A 16,018-nucleotide genomic window follows, 5' to 3' on the forward strand; every position below is an offset into this window, starting at 1 on the left:
CCAGAGTTAGACATGACTGGACTTAACGTCAGGGGAAAACCTTTACCTTTTTTAAAAATTGAGGTGATAGCCTTCTGACTATAGAAAAAAATGGGGAAATAGCTTTCAGTTTACTTTTTAAAAATAATCCAAAGAAGTATTCCTAGGTATAGTTTGAATTGTTGTATTTTGTGAGCTGTTCCTGGATTTCAAGTGGGATTTATTATCTCCTTATTTTTATCAAATACTTTGACTAAAACCTAATCAGCCTAATTATGCATTCAGCAACTTTTTTACTGTGCACATTAGTCATGTGTATATAGTAGCATTAAAAACCATTAGTTCAGATTCCAGAGTCTGCTCTGAAGGCATATTATATATACACACATTACAGATAGGTAAGTCTGACTGTGCTTATTGGTTGAAAGTTTTCCCTGAAACCTTTTGTATACCACTTCATTTTATATAGGAAAAGTGAAATATAAATAGTATAAATAAGTGACTCTCTGCATGTTACTTTACCATTTTTCATTGTGGGTTGTACCAGTTAACTTGCAAATAAGTAAAACTGAATTGATAATAGCTAATGATATATTTTTTTAAACTTCTCTATCTGTTATTCTAACAAAAAAATCTCTTTTAAGGCACGAAAACTAGATGTATATTTTGAATATGAAGAAAAGATAATGAGCAAATCCACTTTAGATAAATCCCTTTTGGACATGATTTCTGATCCTGATGGTAAGTGTAGAAATTGCCTTATCAGCGACATTCTTATCTGTTTATAAACAGTTCTGGGGATTATTGTTATACAGCTCTTGAGGGCCAAATTAGATAGCAGTATAAAAACCCCAAAATACCCATTAGGGGCATAATCCCCAGCCACTGCTCGATATTGAGAACAGTGCTTCATTCCAACTGGGGTTATTTATTTATTTATTTATTTATTTACAGCATTTATATTCCGCCCTTCTCACCCCGAAGGGGACTCAGGGCGGATCACATTACACATATAGGCAAACATTCAATGCCTTTTAACACAGAACAAAGACAAGACAAACATGGCTCCGAGCGGGCCTTGAACTCATGACCTCCTGGTCAGAGTGATTCATTGCAGTGATTCATTGCTGCTCTCCAGCCTGCGCCACAGCCCGAGCCCGATAGCTCTATCTATCTAGAAAAGTAAATTGAAGAGGATCAGTACTGATATCGAAATTCATATGTCACAGCAAGAAGTGAACTATCAAAATTCCCCCTTCTTGACATATCTGCACTTCATTACTAGTTGGATGAGGAACATGCTGCTCAAGGATGTAATAGCAAAAGTAGATTGCGGAAGGCACAGAAGCTCATATTACTCTATCTTTGACCCATGCAAACCAAACCATTGCCTGTGAACAAAAGCATCTTGTTTAAAGGACAAGCTCTAAAGAGAATAGAGTTCAAAAGAGCTCTGTAGAAGAATCGGGTTCATAGTTTCAGGTCCCCAAAAGTTTAGCACATGGGAAGAAGGGCTAAATGCCAGGAAGGGTGGTTCACTGAAGGAGATGCAGAACAAAATCCATCAGGGAGAAACAAGGATGGGCTAGGACTGGCATCGGGTTCATTGAATAAAAGATCTAGCATGCCAGATTATTCCAAGCATTAAGTGCTGCCATTGGTTTCTGATGAGGAGGGCAGATAATATGGAAATATTTTTTTGCGGTCCAGGACTATTTTTATCCAGTCACTTCCAGTCAGATTATTTCTTGACTACATGGGTGGCACCCCTAGAATGGGAAGAGATTAAGAAACATAAAGTGGCCGCAAGTAGGAAAGATGGCCTGCAGGCATTTCCCGCCTAGCATTTATTTGACCAAGGCTCACAGTATTAAAAATGAAGTGGGATTCATTTGATTATCGGTATCATCCAGAGAATGCCACATCCTTTCCTCTCTTACTAGGAATTTTTAATGGATTCCATCAGTGACCCTTTTTCTTACATACATCTTGCGCTGTATTATTTAGAGTTTCTAATAGTTTATTGATAGTACAGTGTTTGTTCTGGTGTAATATTCACTGAAACTATGTGATTTCTGTTATGATATTTGACTAGAAAGGATGTAATTTTCAGAAGGCCTTCTTGTTGAGCATTTGGGAGCCTGAAATAATTCAAATACTTACCCAGAGTTAAAAAAAACAACAACACCCTGCCTAGATCTTTATTTTTTTACATTTTTTGGAATTCCTCGAAATTTTAGATTGTGATTTCTAAGGTGAAATTGTTCAAATTTCTCCTCAGTTTTTTGAAGTCAAAGTTGTATTGACATCTTTGTCTTCTTTTTTTTGGGGGGGGGAGGGATATGGTTTTGAAAGCAGCTACTTTAAATATTCTTGTTTCCCGTTCATTTTAAATATAAGTTTTAGGAATATTCATCAAATGTCTCATGATTGAAATCAAATGTAAATTAAAATTAAAATCCCTACTTACCAGAATTGTTACCTATATAAAATAGATCTTTCATGCAATAATAGATTTTCTTTGATACTCACACGTTGTATTTCTTAGCTACAATGACAGACAGTGACACAAGGAGTCTTTATAAAGTAAAATTGTGTTTTTTCTTCGTGTACTCTGTGAATGCACACTAATGGAGAAGCTGCGCCTGCGCAGGTTCCGACGGAAACTCTTCCAAGCTGAAGTTCAAATTTTGGCGGTAACCACGCCCCCTTCCCAAGGGGCATATAAGGCAGCCCCAGGCGCCCGCTCTCCAGTTCCTTTTTTTCCGCCGCAAGGTTCACTTCGGACTCTTCGCATGTCTACTACTCGTTTCAAGCGCTGCACGCAGTGTGCTGCTAAAATTCCTGATTCGGACGGCCACGCCAAGTGCCTCTTCTGTCTTGGCGAGGCTCATGTGGTCGGTACCTGCCGTTTCTGCCTAGCTCTCACAGCTCAGGCCAGAAAAAACAGAGCCGCTAGGCTTAGAGCGGCGCTCTACGAAAGATCTCTCGCGCCAGAACCGACTCCGTCGACGTCGGGTGCGTCGTCGTCTTCAGCTCTCAGAGCGATGTCGGCGCCACCAGCCAAGCCTCCGACAACTAAAGCCTCCTCGGTCTCGTCCAGGGCGTCCAGGACTTCCAGGGCTGCTAAACCGGCCAAACCGCCGTGTACCGTGACGACGGCTACTGTATCGACCCGCTCCGGGAAGGTGGGGCCTTCCTCGACGTCGAGCTCTCTGGCTTCGGTGACCTCGATCCGCTCTCGTATCGGCTCCCCGCCTTCCTCCTCTGCTATTAAGATAGCCTTTAAGAGGGCTCACGAGGAGTCTCGTCGAGCGCAATCTGACTCAGCTGTGGTTCCTCCCACACCTGGCAAGTCCTTGAGGGTTGCATCCAAGCAACCGCCGACAAAAAAAACGGCTGACTCACCGCTCCTCCTCCTCGGCCTCCTCAAGGAGAGACCCGCTGTCCTCCTCGGCAACCTCCTCGAGAAGGTCTTCTCCTATCGTGCCAGCCCAGAGGCCTAGAGATGTTTCTCAATCTTCGTTGCACCCCCTATCCGACGGGGAGCTGCAGGACTCACCCCACCACTCTACCCAAACGGTGGTCAGGGTGCCGGTACCGGAGCCGCCTGCGCCGCCTCACTCTTCGCGCCAACAGCTCTTCCCTCCCACCTCGACACCGGAGCGTGGTAGACAAACGGCTCGCCTGGCTCGGGCGGCCCAGGCCTCAGCCTCTAAGGATCCTCGGCTCCCGGCACTCTCTTCTCGCGAGGCCATGCCTCCCCCCGAGACTGTGCTTTCTTCTCCCCCTCAGTCCCCCCAAGGGCCTGAGGAGGAAGATGCTGACATTGACCGCCCAGACTCTGTTCTCTCTGCTTCGGTAGTCTCTCTCGGTCTCGACCTCTCTCCTCCTCACGATGCGTATGAGGCAGACCCGCCTTCTCCTACTGACAATATTCGTGCTTTCTCTGATCAAATGGTCAGAATGGCCGACGCCCTGGGTTTGGAGATCAAACAGACTTCCAAAGCAGTGTCTGATCCAGTTTTCAAAAGGGTGCAGGCCCAAGCTCCGCCGGCCACGCTACTCCCTTTCCTGCCTTATCTCTTGGATGTTATCCAGGCCTCCTGGAAAACCCCTTCCTCCATTCCTCCAACCTCGAAGAGGATCGAGACTTGGTACCGTACCGACGATGATACCTTGGAGTGGCTGAAACACCACCCCGACCCCAACTCCCTGGTCGTCAAGGCCTCTCAATCCTCAGGTCGTCAGTCGAACACTCCGGCCAACAGAGAAGGGAAGCGCTTCGACGCTGTGGGTCGAAAACTTTACTCTGGAGCCCTTTTGCTTTGCCGGATGGCAAACTATGCAGCCTGCATGGGCGCCTACCAGCAAATTATCTGGGAGAAGGCACAACCCTTCTTCACTAAGCTGTCGGACGAAGACCGCTCCGTCCTTACTACCCTCCAACAGGAAGCTGACTCGCTTGCCCACCATCAAATACAGATGGCGAAGCATACAGGCGATACAGCGGGCAAGATGATTGCTCACGCGATATCCATCCGTCGTCACGCCTGGCTGAGGTCTTCAGGTCTCTCCTCATCTTCCAGACAGGTCATTGAGGACCTTCCCTTTGATGCACTCGGACTATTTAACTCCGGTACCGATGACAAGCTCAAGTCTAATCATGACTTTAAAATTCTTGCGTCTAAATGTGGCGACCAACCGCAACCACAGCGCACCCGCTGGTTCCCTCACCGCTTCCGCCGCTTCCCGCCACAATCTTTCCGGCACCATTCTTTCAAGCGGCCCTCGGGCTCGAACAATCAAAGCCATCACCAACCTCGTCGGGGACCTCATCCGCAAAAGCAACGCGGTCGAACCACCCCCGCTCCTCCGCAGGCTAACCGGCGTGCCTGACGCCATCCCCTACCAAAGCTCCTCGTCCGCTACCGATGTAGAGCCCACGCTACCTCGACCCTCCTGTGCCTTCGCCGACCGCCTGGCCCCCTTTTACAGTCGGTGGGAATCCATTACTTCAGATGCATGGGTTCTTCGCATTGTCCAAGACGCCTACGCCTTAGAGTTCACAGAGCTCCCACCTACAGGTCGCATTCTCTCTTCAACTCCTTCTCCAGAGATACTGGCCGAAATCGATGCCTTACTGGCCAAAGGGGCCATCTGTCCCTCCCCTCCCGAACTGGATCCTCTAAGTTTCTTCTCCAGATACTTTACAGTCCCGAAAAGGGGGGGCGGGCTACGCCCCATTCTGGACCTAAGGGCCCTCAATATATTCATTCGCCCTTCCAAATTCAGGATGGTCTCTATTGCCTCTATCCTCCCGATGCTGCAGCGGGGAGACTACTTTGCCTCCATAGACTTACGAGACGCCTACTTCCACGTGGCGATACGGGAGGCTCACAGACGGTTCTTCTGTTTCAAAGTTCTCGACCAAACCTACCAATTTACCGTTTTACCCTTCAGTCTTGTCACGGCTCCAAGGGTCTTTACCAAGGTCGTCGCCGCCGTAGCGGCCCACCTCAGGCTACATGGCATCACGGTCTTTCCTTATCTGGACGACTGGCTTCTGGTCGGGCCCGACCCTGTTCTTCTCGAAAGCCACGTCTCCTTCACGCTGCGTCTTCTAAAATCTCTCGGCCTCCAACTCAACACCGAGAAGTCAAATCTCTCCCCGTCGACCCAAATCCGGTTCATCGGAGCCCTCTTCGACTCCGTCACAGAGACTGTTTCACTACCGCTCGACAGATTCCTAGCTCTCCGCCACCAGATCGCCCTATGTCGATCCGCCCGGAGGGTCAGAGCCCGTGCCATTCAAGTCCTTCTAGGCCACATGGCCTCCACGGTTCTCATGACCCCCTTTGCCAGGCTGCATCTTCGGGTCCTACAAAGGTGGTTTATAGACACTTTCAAGCCGTTCTACCACCACAACTCCAAGTACTTGTCGGTACCGTCGATCGTCCGCCAGTCCCTTTCATGGTGGACGTCTCACCGGAACGTGTGCAGGGGCCTTCCATTTCATCCAACCCTGCCTTCGCTAACCATAACCACGAACTCCTCCACCTACGCTTGGGGAGCCCACATGAGCGGTCTAACGGTCCAAGATCTTTGGTCCCCATCCGAGAGGGCCAACCACATAAACTTCCTCGAGCTTCTCGCCATTCTCAAAGCCCTGAAAGCTTTCTCCCGCCTCATCTGCCACAAGTCCATCCTCATTCAATCGGACAATCTGGTAGCAGTATTCTACATCAACAAACAGGGCGGTACGGGCTTTGGTGCATAGCCCACGACGTACAGGTCTCCGCGATTCACCTTCCGGGTGCCCAAAACGACTTGGCGGATGCCCTCAGCAGGATGACATCTTCCTCTCACGAGTGGAAGCTCGATCCCGAGATCCTCGACAATCTGTTCCTACACTGGGGACGGCCTACTCTGGATGTCTTCGCGTCTCCCCAGAACGCTCAGCTACCCCGCTACGGAGCGAGACTTCCCCCGAACTCCTTCCCCGGCTGCCTAGGGGACGCCTTTCTGCTGGACTGGTCAGCGGAGATGCTTTATCTTTTTCCACCGATTCCCCTCATACCGAAAGTTCTCGAAAGACTCCTCTCGATCTCGGTCACAGCGATTCTCATAGCTCCGGCCTGGCCCCGCCAACCGTGGTATCCAGCCCTTCTTCGTCTCTCCAGAGGAACGTTTCGCCCACTACCTCCCTCGCCGCACCTTCTCTCTCTCGAGAGAGAGAGAGAGGACGGCCAAATTCTTCACCCGGACCTTCCTTCCCTTCATCTCACTGCATGGAGGATTCTTACCTAGCCTCCCTTCCGCAGAATCTGCAAGATGTTCTTCGGGCAGCACATAAGCCGTCTACTACCAAGGCTTATACCTACAAACTCTCTCGCTTTCACGCCTTCCTTCGATCCCGTAATGTCGACACCTTTCCAACCTCGGTATCGGTGGTCCTCGACTTCCTCATGACCCTCGTCGAGAAGAAACTCTCTCTCGCTTCTATTAAGGCTTATCTCGCAGCTCTTTCCTGGTCTTTTCAACGCCATGGTCAGCCATCTCTCTTCTCTCACCACTTGATCAAAACATTTCTCCGAGGCTACAACAACATCTGCCCACCGTCGCTACCACCTACGCCGGGCTGGAACCTCGAACTTGTACTTTCTCAACTCACTTCTGCTCCCTTCGAACCGCTTGCCTCGACCGATCTCCGATTGCTTTCGTGGAAGCTGGCCTTTCTAGTGGCAATCACGTCGGCACGACGGCCATCTGAGCTTGCTGCTCTCAGGGTCGATGAGCCTTACCTACGTTTCCACCACGACCGCGCTGTTCTCCGCCCGGACATTACCTTTCTCCCTAAGGTGGTGTCAGCTTTCCACCTCAATCAGGACATTGTCCTACCAGCTTTCTTCTCTAACCCCTCCTCTCCTCTCGAGCAAAAACTGCACCTTCTCGACGTTCGCAGGGCACTCCTCTTCTACAGGGACCGTACCAAGGACATCCGTAAGACTCAGAGACTCTTTGTCGCCTATGCCCCGGACAAGTTGGGTAACCCCATCTCTTCCCAAATGTTGTCCCATTGGATTGCTCAGGCCATTGAGTTGGCCTACGAACTAGCCAAGCGCCCTCCTCCTCCATCCATCCGTCCGAGATCAACTAGGGGCCTCTCGGCTTCGACCGCCTTCCTTAGAGGTATTCCGCTTGACTCCATATGTAAAGCGGCAATCTGGTCGAACCCTCTTACATTTGTCTCTCACTACAGGCTAGACAATAAAGCCCTAAAAGACTCGGCCTTCGCAAGATCAGTACTCTCATCTTGCCTATCCTGACTCTCAAACGTCCTTCTTCTCCCTATACTCACCCGCAGGTGACTCTCTATACCTCTCCTTCAAGTTATGGGCCAGTTTTTCTCCCCATACCTACCTCTGGGGATATGTTTTTCCCTGATTGTGTTGAGCAGTTGCTCTGTTGCTTTGTAACGCCTTATTGACCCTGGCGGGTATGTCAAAGGGTATGATGTTTTCCCCTCTCCCCCTGGGAGAGCGTTTATATGCACTATACGCAATTGCGTGTTTCTATTATGTTTATTAAGTATTTTTCTATATGTTATGTTTTTTTCTTCTACTATGCTCATGTTGGCATTGCACTGGTCCTTTTCGGACAACTTTTACACCTGTCTCTCGAGACTATTATCTCACTGTGTCCTAATGCACTGGTCTTTGGGGCTGTTTTTCTCATGTGTCCTAATAAACTTATGTTTGGACATTCACTGCTTGTCGAGTTTGCCTTGTCCCACCATCCGGGACCTTAGCGTGTCAGTCTCCATTAGTGTGCATTCACAGAGTACATGAAGAAAAAGGACAGGTTGCTTACCTGTAACCATGTTTCTTCGAGTGTACTCTGTGAATTCACACAAACCCGCCCTTCCTTCCCCTCTGGCAAACCTCTCCCTTTCTCGTTGCCTTGGCGGCGTAGGAACTGGAGAGCGGGCGCCTGGGGCTGCCTTATATGCCCCTTGGGAAGGGGGCGTGGTTACCGCCAAAATTTGAACTTCAGCTTGGAAGAGTTTCCGTCGGAACCTGCGCAGGCGCAGCTTCTCCATTAGTGTGAATTCACAGAGTACACTCGAAGAAACATGGTTACAGGTAAGCAACCTGTCCGTATTTATAATGGGAGATGTTCTTAAAGTACGACTTTTCCTGGAAGATCATCGCTTCAAAATAGTAGATTCCTTTACTATCTACTGTTTCAAATGCACTCTTTTAAGAGCATTTTTTTTTGTTTCAGTGATTTGTAAATATCTTTTTTGCACATTCTTTTGTAACCTTTGATTATTTGATGTAAGTGTTCTGATAAAATATTTTTTAAAACAATATTTCTTTCCACAGCTGGAACTGCTGAAGATAAGATGCGCCTATTTCTTATATATTACATTAGTTCTGTACAGCTGCCTCCTGAGGTATGTACACTTTTAATGAAATATTTGCTGCTTTGAATCCCAGTATTAAGAGTAATTTCATTCATACATACATACATACATACATACATACAGTGGGCTCTTAATATCACATGGGGTTTAGTTCTAGTACCCCCATGGATGCTAAAATTCATGGATGCTCAAGTCCAGTTAAGTGCAGTGCCATAGTAAAATTGCTTCCTTTGTTTAAAATGGCAAAATCAAGGTTTGTTTTTTGGATTTTTAAAAAATATTTTCCAGCCATGGATGGTTGAATCTGCAGAAGCAAAATCCATAGATATGGCTACTCAACTTTATACATACCTCAAACATTTTTGCTAAAATTACAGATAATGCAATATGATGGCATGCAAGAGAAGGATTTTGTTTGTATGTTTCAGTTTCTTATCAATGATAGAACAATTTCTGAAGGTTAAGAAAGTTTAGCCTGTGACAGCAAAACCATCATACATGTTATTTTATATCTTATTATACTGCATGATGTTACATTTACATATATTATGCAAATGTGTATTGATTTTAATGGAATATTAATACATGAACACAGACACAACTCTTTTTGTAATTTAGAAGATGATGCACATTTGCTTATTTTTTTGCCCTGAAGTCAAAATATTAAATTTATGGTAAATAAATGAAAATAGTACTTCACTGCTTTCTTTAGAAAATTTATAGTAAATATGAAATCTCTGGTTTTATTCCAGGCAGATTTGGAACAGTACAAAAAAGCACTGACAGATGCAGGATGTAATCTTAACCCCTTAAATTACATTAAACAATGGAAGTAAGTTATTTTTTTTCTCTTACAAAGCATTTAAATAGTCTTTAAAAAGCTAAATTTGAATTATGCTTCAAGTTTGGTTCAGACTCTGCTTTATCACTCAACTTGGTGAGAGAAAGTTTCAAGACTTTTCATATCTGATACATGCCTTGTATTAAACACAGTCACAAAGTGGCATGAATCTAAACGCTGCACATGAATGGGAAAGAATAATTTCACTGTCAGCCTTTTGTTTCACTTTGTGTGTCTAGTTCTGGGACACATGGAGAGACAATTTAATATCAGCACATCTTGGAGAAACAAAAGTGATTCTCCTTACCAAGATACTTACTTCCCAGCTATTTCCTTTCCCACAGTAATTTTCTTTAAATTCCATTTCATCCTAGAATGAGGTGATGAACTCACTGAACGTTTATTAGCCTTCTGGTCCCTTCTACTCCTGCTGCTTCCGTTTCAGAAGCTTGTGCATAGACCAGTTCCTTCCATATTGGTTCCAAGTTCCTTTCAGCTGATTTCAAAAAATGATTATTCTCCTAGTGCTTTTGTTCTTTTGAATAAATAATAAAGATGATGTTCAGCCAGCTGCCTGATCACATTTCTACAGACAGCCAAGTTTAGAAATTTCACAGTGATACCTTTTGAACATAACGTGTCTGAACCAAACTAATAATATTTTGGGACCTTTGAAAGTGTAAGATGAATTGTCATTGGTTGCTCTTAGCTGGTTCATTTAGCAGCAGTTAGTGTATCAAAGATCACAAATTATAATAACATTTATCTTAATTTTATCTGTGAGATATTTTTCTTTCTAAAACTATGACCATTTTGATTTATATACAGTATGTAATTCATTCTGCTTTTTACGATCTAGAAATTTGGCTATAATGTTTTTAGAAAAAATCTACAGTGGTAGGTTGCAGTGCTGAAGCATTTTTTTCTAAAAGAGGGAGAAACAGTTAATAGTATGTTTGTCTGCTTGTTAATTGTTGGCAGCACTGCCCTTTTGATGTGAAATCGGAGCCATTTCAGTCCTCAGATGACTGTGTTTTAAAACCGGATGTTTCATGCATGGGAACAGAACATTTGATAGCCTAGTAATGAAAATGCTATGCTTGTTGATCTTAACTTGTATATTTTGCAGAGCTTTTGCCAAAATGGCTTCAGCTCCAGCTACCTATGGAAACAGTGCAGCTAAGTCATTGGGGTGAGTTTTAAAATACTTCTTCTTCTTACTACTGCTTATACTCTGTGCTTTCAATCCCAAAGTCGAACAAATAGAATAGAATACAATGCATACTATGTAAAAGTATAATCACTTTTTCAAATAAAAGCACTAATATTGGAATAAGGTCATCATATTTTTTGTACAGAGTTAAGTTGCTTAGTTTTTAAAATTCATTTTGTCATAATTACCTGTTAAATATATGAAATCAAACAAAATCAAACATGATGTGCACTTTGTTTCAGCCTTTTCTCACGGGTCATGAATACAGGGTCCCAGTTTGTGATGGAAGGTGTCAAGAATTTAGTACTAAAGCAGCAGGTATAGTTAATATTAAATGTGTTCATATTTTAGTTTTTAAAACCAATTATATTTCATAGTACATGTTTTATCTGAAATACTTGGGACCAGAAGTTTTTCAGATTTTATAATACAGTACATATATTAGCATATACATAGTGAAGGGGGGAGAGGGAAAAGGGGGTTAGTTACATCTCCAATGCCCTCTCAGTTTCTCCTCAAGAGTAGGAAATCAACCAGGAAAGAGGGGGAAATCCTCTTCAACCCCCTCCCCCTCCCCCAGCAAGGATTTTTAATTCTCATTGGACTAGATAGGGGCGATAGCTAATGGGGTCGCTCCACATTCATTCTTATGACCATTTTCAGGGTGTCCGCACTATTGCACACTGCCATTGCTCAGGCGGAAAGAGAGCAAGGAAGCATCCATGTTGTGAGCCGCCCCGAGTCCCCTCAGAGAGGGGCAGGATATAAAGTTTTATTTATATATGTCAGGGATGTCTGGTTTTTACAGAACTCTTCTGTAAATGGAATCCTTCCTCGTCCTCCCCATTTTCTTTCCCCATCAGGATACTCAGTGAGCGCTGAACTTGTGACTAGCCCCCTTTCCCCCAAAAATGGTCAGATGGTAGCAAAGGGTTTTACATTTTCAGTATTTTGGATTTCTAGATAAGCATTAACTAGATTAGCTTTAATTCCTAGACATTTCTGAGGTTAGTTAATAAGAGGATAGCAGGGATTAATAAATGTTTCCCAAATTGTGTGAGCAGTTTGTATGACTCCCAACACGTTTAACAAAGCACATAGCAATAGAACCAAAACATGAAATTAGTTCTGTGCCAGAACTTTGTAATCAATTATGTGTGCAATCTACACTCCCCAATCCAGGCATGGTTTATGTGTCCCTGTTGTCTAAATTATTGTTGGCAGAAACGTAATCTGTCAATAGTTTTGCTAAATATATGCCATACTTTTCCACCAAAATGATCCTCAAAGCAACCAGCAGTAATAAAATCCAGATGAAAATGAGATCTGTATTAAAAAGCCGAAAAAAACTCTTTTAAAAAACACAATTAAAACAGTACAAAAGATAAAGAGTATCCAACCAATATAAAAACTCTTCAGAACAAACTGTCTTGCATGTCAAATGTCCCCTTGAACAAAAGCATATTTGCTTGTTGTAGAAGGACAAGAGAAAGGGAGCCAACCTGGGAAGGAGCCACTAAGAACGCAGTCTCTCATATCTTTAAGTATCATTCTTCCAGTTATGGCGGAATGCAGAGGGGAGTTCTCCCAGTAATTTTACACCCCAGGCGCACTTGGATGGCGGGAAATGCATTTGGCCCTCCACATTTAGAGGTTTAACGTTTGGAATCATTTATTTGTGGATACAATTAGTTTGTCTAGGAATCTCTAGGTTTTCCAGTATACTGGAAGATCTAGAGGAATGATTCTCAAACCCTGGTTCTCCAGTGTTTTGGACTTCAGCTCCTATAATCTCTGAACATTGGTCAAAGTGGCTGAGGCTTCTGGGAGTTGAAGTCCAAAATACTTGGAGAACCAGAATTTAGGAATCACTGATCTTCTATTATTATTATTATTATTATTATTATTATTATTATTATTATTATTATTATTATTATTATTTCTTCTTCCCAGCTTTATCTTTCTAAAAAGAGATCCAAAGCAGCTAACACTAAAAACAATACAATATATAATTTAATCTTAAAAAACATATAAACATTAAGGATTAATAGGATTAAGCACTGAAGCAGTTAAAATCGTTAAAAACCTATTCACATACTTAAAATACTTCACAGCAACCCCTGTCTCAGTCTTTCTATTTTAAAAGCTTGCCTGAAAAGAAAGGTCTTAGCCTGCTGCCAGAAGGACAGCAGAGAGAGGGCCATTCTCGTTTCCCTGGGCAATGGGGTTCCAGAGTTGAGGGGCACCCACTGAGAAAGAAGGCCCTCCCTTGTGCTCCCACCAACTGTGCTTGCAATGGTGATGGGGCCATCAGGAAGACCTTTCCTTGGGATCTCAGGGCTTGGGTAGGTTTATATAGGGAGATGTGATCAGCCATCTAGAGATTTCTAGAGAGGTGTTCTCTCAGGTAAAAATTAAAGTTTTGTATTTGTGGTTTTTCCACTTTCGCAGGGGGTCCTCTGCACCTAACCCCAACAAATGTGGAGGGCCAACTGTAGTCTGGTCCTAAATATTTCAGTGGGTAAATAAAATGATGAGAATCATTTCTGTCAAGAAGCATTATCCAAATGACAAAACGTACCGTTACCCTGATTCGCTCCTGTTTGTGTTCTGCCTCTTCCACACCATGACACAGTGTGTTGCTCTTGCGGTTAAGCCTCAGAGAAGGGGTCTTCTAGTAGACTGCCAACCTCAGGTGGGACTGTATTGGGAGAAATTTTCCTCCAATTATCAAAGTTCAAAACTGTTTAGGAAGTTTAAATGTCATCACAGATTACATGAATTTAGAGTGGAAGCATTTTTTTTGTTTCTTGTAGAACTAATACTTGTTGATTCTTTCATATGATGTAAAGAAGAAGAGCTGTTGTCTTAAGAACATAGCCAGTAGTGCCATGCAACATCAGATACTTTGATTTCAACAGACTTGTGGCATATTTGCCACATCTTTCTGGAGCTCAGGAGATCTGTGTAGCAACATTGGTGGCAGCTCAGTGCAGTACCATAAAGAAAGTTTAAGAACAATTTTGTATACATGTGGACTTCCCTAAGAAGGCACATGTGTGTTCTTGAGATTAATCTAGATATTGATTTTAACATTGCCCTAATGGGTAAAACATGCTTTCTTAACTAATATAATGCAATTCTTCAATTACACAAGTATCTTTTGTCCTAGGCACAACTATCAGGAAATTACTCTTAGCTTCTATGTAGTCATATAGCAAAAGACATGAATGTAGTAGGTTAATGAGATTGCTTAACAAATGAGATTGGACTTCTATTCTGTGTGATCTGATAGAGACTACAACTATTTCTGTGCTAAACCACATTTGTCATGCTGTTTCTACAAATGTCATAAAATTCTTTTTTTTCTGTAGAATCTTCCAGTCACACGTATTTTAGACAACCTAATGGAGATGAAGTCAAATCCTGTAAGTATAACTCAAATACAGCAGACCAAATTGTTTTTAAAATTGTGACATAGAAATATTCAGTGCCATTTCAAGTATTTATTTATTATTTATTTACAGCATTTATATTTCGCCCTTCTCACCCCAAAGGGGACTCAGGGCGGATCACATTACACATATAGGCAAACATTCAATGCCTTTTAACATAGAACAAAGACAAACAAACATAGGCTCCGAGCAGGCCTCGAACTCATGACCTCCTGGTCAGAGTGATTCATTGCAGTTAATTGCAGCTGGCTTACTCTCCCGCCTGCGCCACAGCCCGGGCCCATTACTTCTTTCACACAATAAGGATTCATTTTCATTGTGTTTCTTATTTGAGAGAACTGTCAGTGTGTGAAGCTGACCGATCAACAATTATACAAGTCATCTTGCAATCTTCAGCACTTACCAAGACTAAATTCACTGCCATTTTTGTGTGTATCTGAATGTAGTTATATACCAAAATACACACCAGAATGTTGCCAGTATAGTTGCCTTATTCACCTGCTCTTGGGAGTGTATTCCATTCACATTATTTCTAATTAATTCATCTTTGATCTCAGATCTAGTATTTACCATCCAACCTATATGAGCAATCAGCTGTGAATGGAAGCTGATTCTTTTTATGGATTCCCAACAGGATAGGGATGAAAGTGATTGAAGCAATCAGGCTGACCATTCATTGTTTTGAATATTGCTGTGCATAGCAGTACTCATTTCCTTTTATAAAAACTATAGAATTAAAATTGTTTCTAGAACCACATATAATAGAGGTTTTTAAATTCTACTTGGGGAAATGTAACCAAATAGGAATAACATCTTGTTTCCTCCTATTTTGACTTGCTTTTTTTGAATAAAGTAACTGCAAGAGGAGAGAGACAGAAAAATTGATGACATTTGCCAATGAAAATACTGTGTGTCTTTGGAGGAGAAATACTTCATATAATAATGTCAGCAGTTAAAAAATTGAGTCATTAATCTTCACGTTTTGTAAATAAACTCTATTTTGTTTGAATATACTCATAAATCATGGCATGAAATAAATAGAGTCTGTGTTTAATTCTGAATAAAGATGTTAATTGTTGTATCAATTCAGCATTTGTTGCCATTGCGTTCTTAAAAAATAAAATATAGGTTCTTGATGACTCCTAGAAAAAATGTACCCTGTGGAATGGAGATGGGGGAAACTAGTATATATTTTTAAAGCTAATGACAGCACTGGGCTTGTTTGTTTGTATTTCTTATTGCTTTGCAGTTAGAACATATTATGCTGTTAGTATATTTTGGAAAATGTGGCCGACGTAAGCAGGTTTAGATATTCTAATGCTGTAACTGAATGAATGCTTTGAAAACAACACGTTCCAATGCAAATATTTTGGATAACTGGGATGAAGAAATCTAACAGCTTAATGTATTGCAGTTCCTAGCCTACAATGTTGAAAATAGGTTCACAGTAGCCAGTTTACAAAGGTGAAAATGTACAAGCATTTCTCTTTTTAAATAGGAGACAGATGACTACAGATATTTTGACCCTAAGATGTTGCGAGGCACTGATAGGTGAGTTTGCTATCAAGTTACCCATAGTTTGGAATTCAGTTAATGTGTAG

General features: G+C 43.0%; 1 protein-coding gene and 1 long non-coding RNA gene across 2 annotated transcripts in view; one reads left to right on the top strand and one right to left on the bottom strand.

Moving 5' to 3' along the window:
• The window catches only part of scfd1 (sec1 family domain containing 1), a 50,190-nt gene that overhangs the window by 28,224 nt on the left and 5,948 nt on the right, over positions 1–16,018 (top strand). Inside the window, exons 15-21 of the mRNA XM_062968240.1 lie at positions 624–720; positions 8,868–8,938; positions 9,661–9,740; positions 10,879–10,941; positions 11,205–11,280; positions 14,337–14,390; positions 15,916–15,968. Of these exons, the coding sequence (XP_062824310.1) occupies positions 624–720; positions 8,868–8,938; positions 9,661–9,740; positions 10,879–10,941; positions 11,205–11,280; positions 14,337–14,390; positions 15,916–15,968 (494 nt within the window). The remainder of the gene's footprint in view (positions 1–623; positions 721–8,867; positions 8,939–9,660; positions 9,741–10,878; positions 10,942–11,204; positions 11,281–14,336; positions 14,391–15,915; positions 15,969–16,018) is intronic.
• Positions 905–16,018, bottom strand: part of LOC134295496 (uncharacterized) — a 31,158-nt gene continuing 16,044 nt past the window's right edge. The window contains exons 2-3 of the long non-coding RNA XR_010002092.1: positions 13,544–13,663; positions 905–1,153 (exon numbers count right to left, since the gene is read on the bottom strand). This is a non-coding gene — a long non-coding RNA (uncharacterized LOC134295496). The remainder of the gene's footprint in view (positions 1,154–13,543; positions 13,664–16,018) is intronic.

This window comes from Anolis carolinensis, chromosome 1 (genome assembly GCF_035594765.1).
Source record: "Anolis carolinensis isolate JA03-04 chromosome 1, rAnoCar3.1.pri, whole genome shotgun sequence".
Classification (NCBI taxonomy): Eukaryota; Metazoa; Chordata; class Lepidosauria; order Squamata; family Dactyloidae; genus Anolis; species Anolis carolinensis.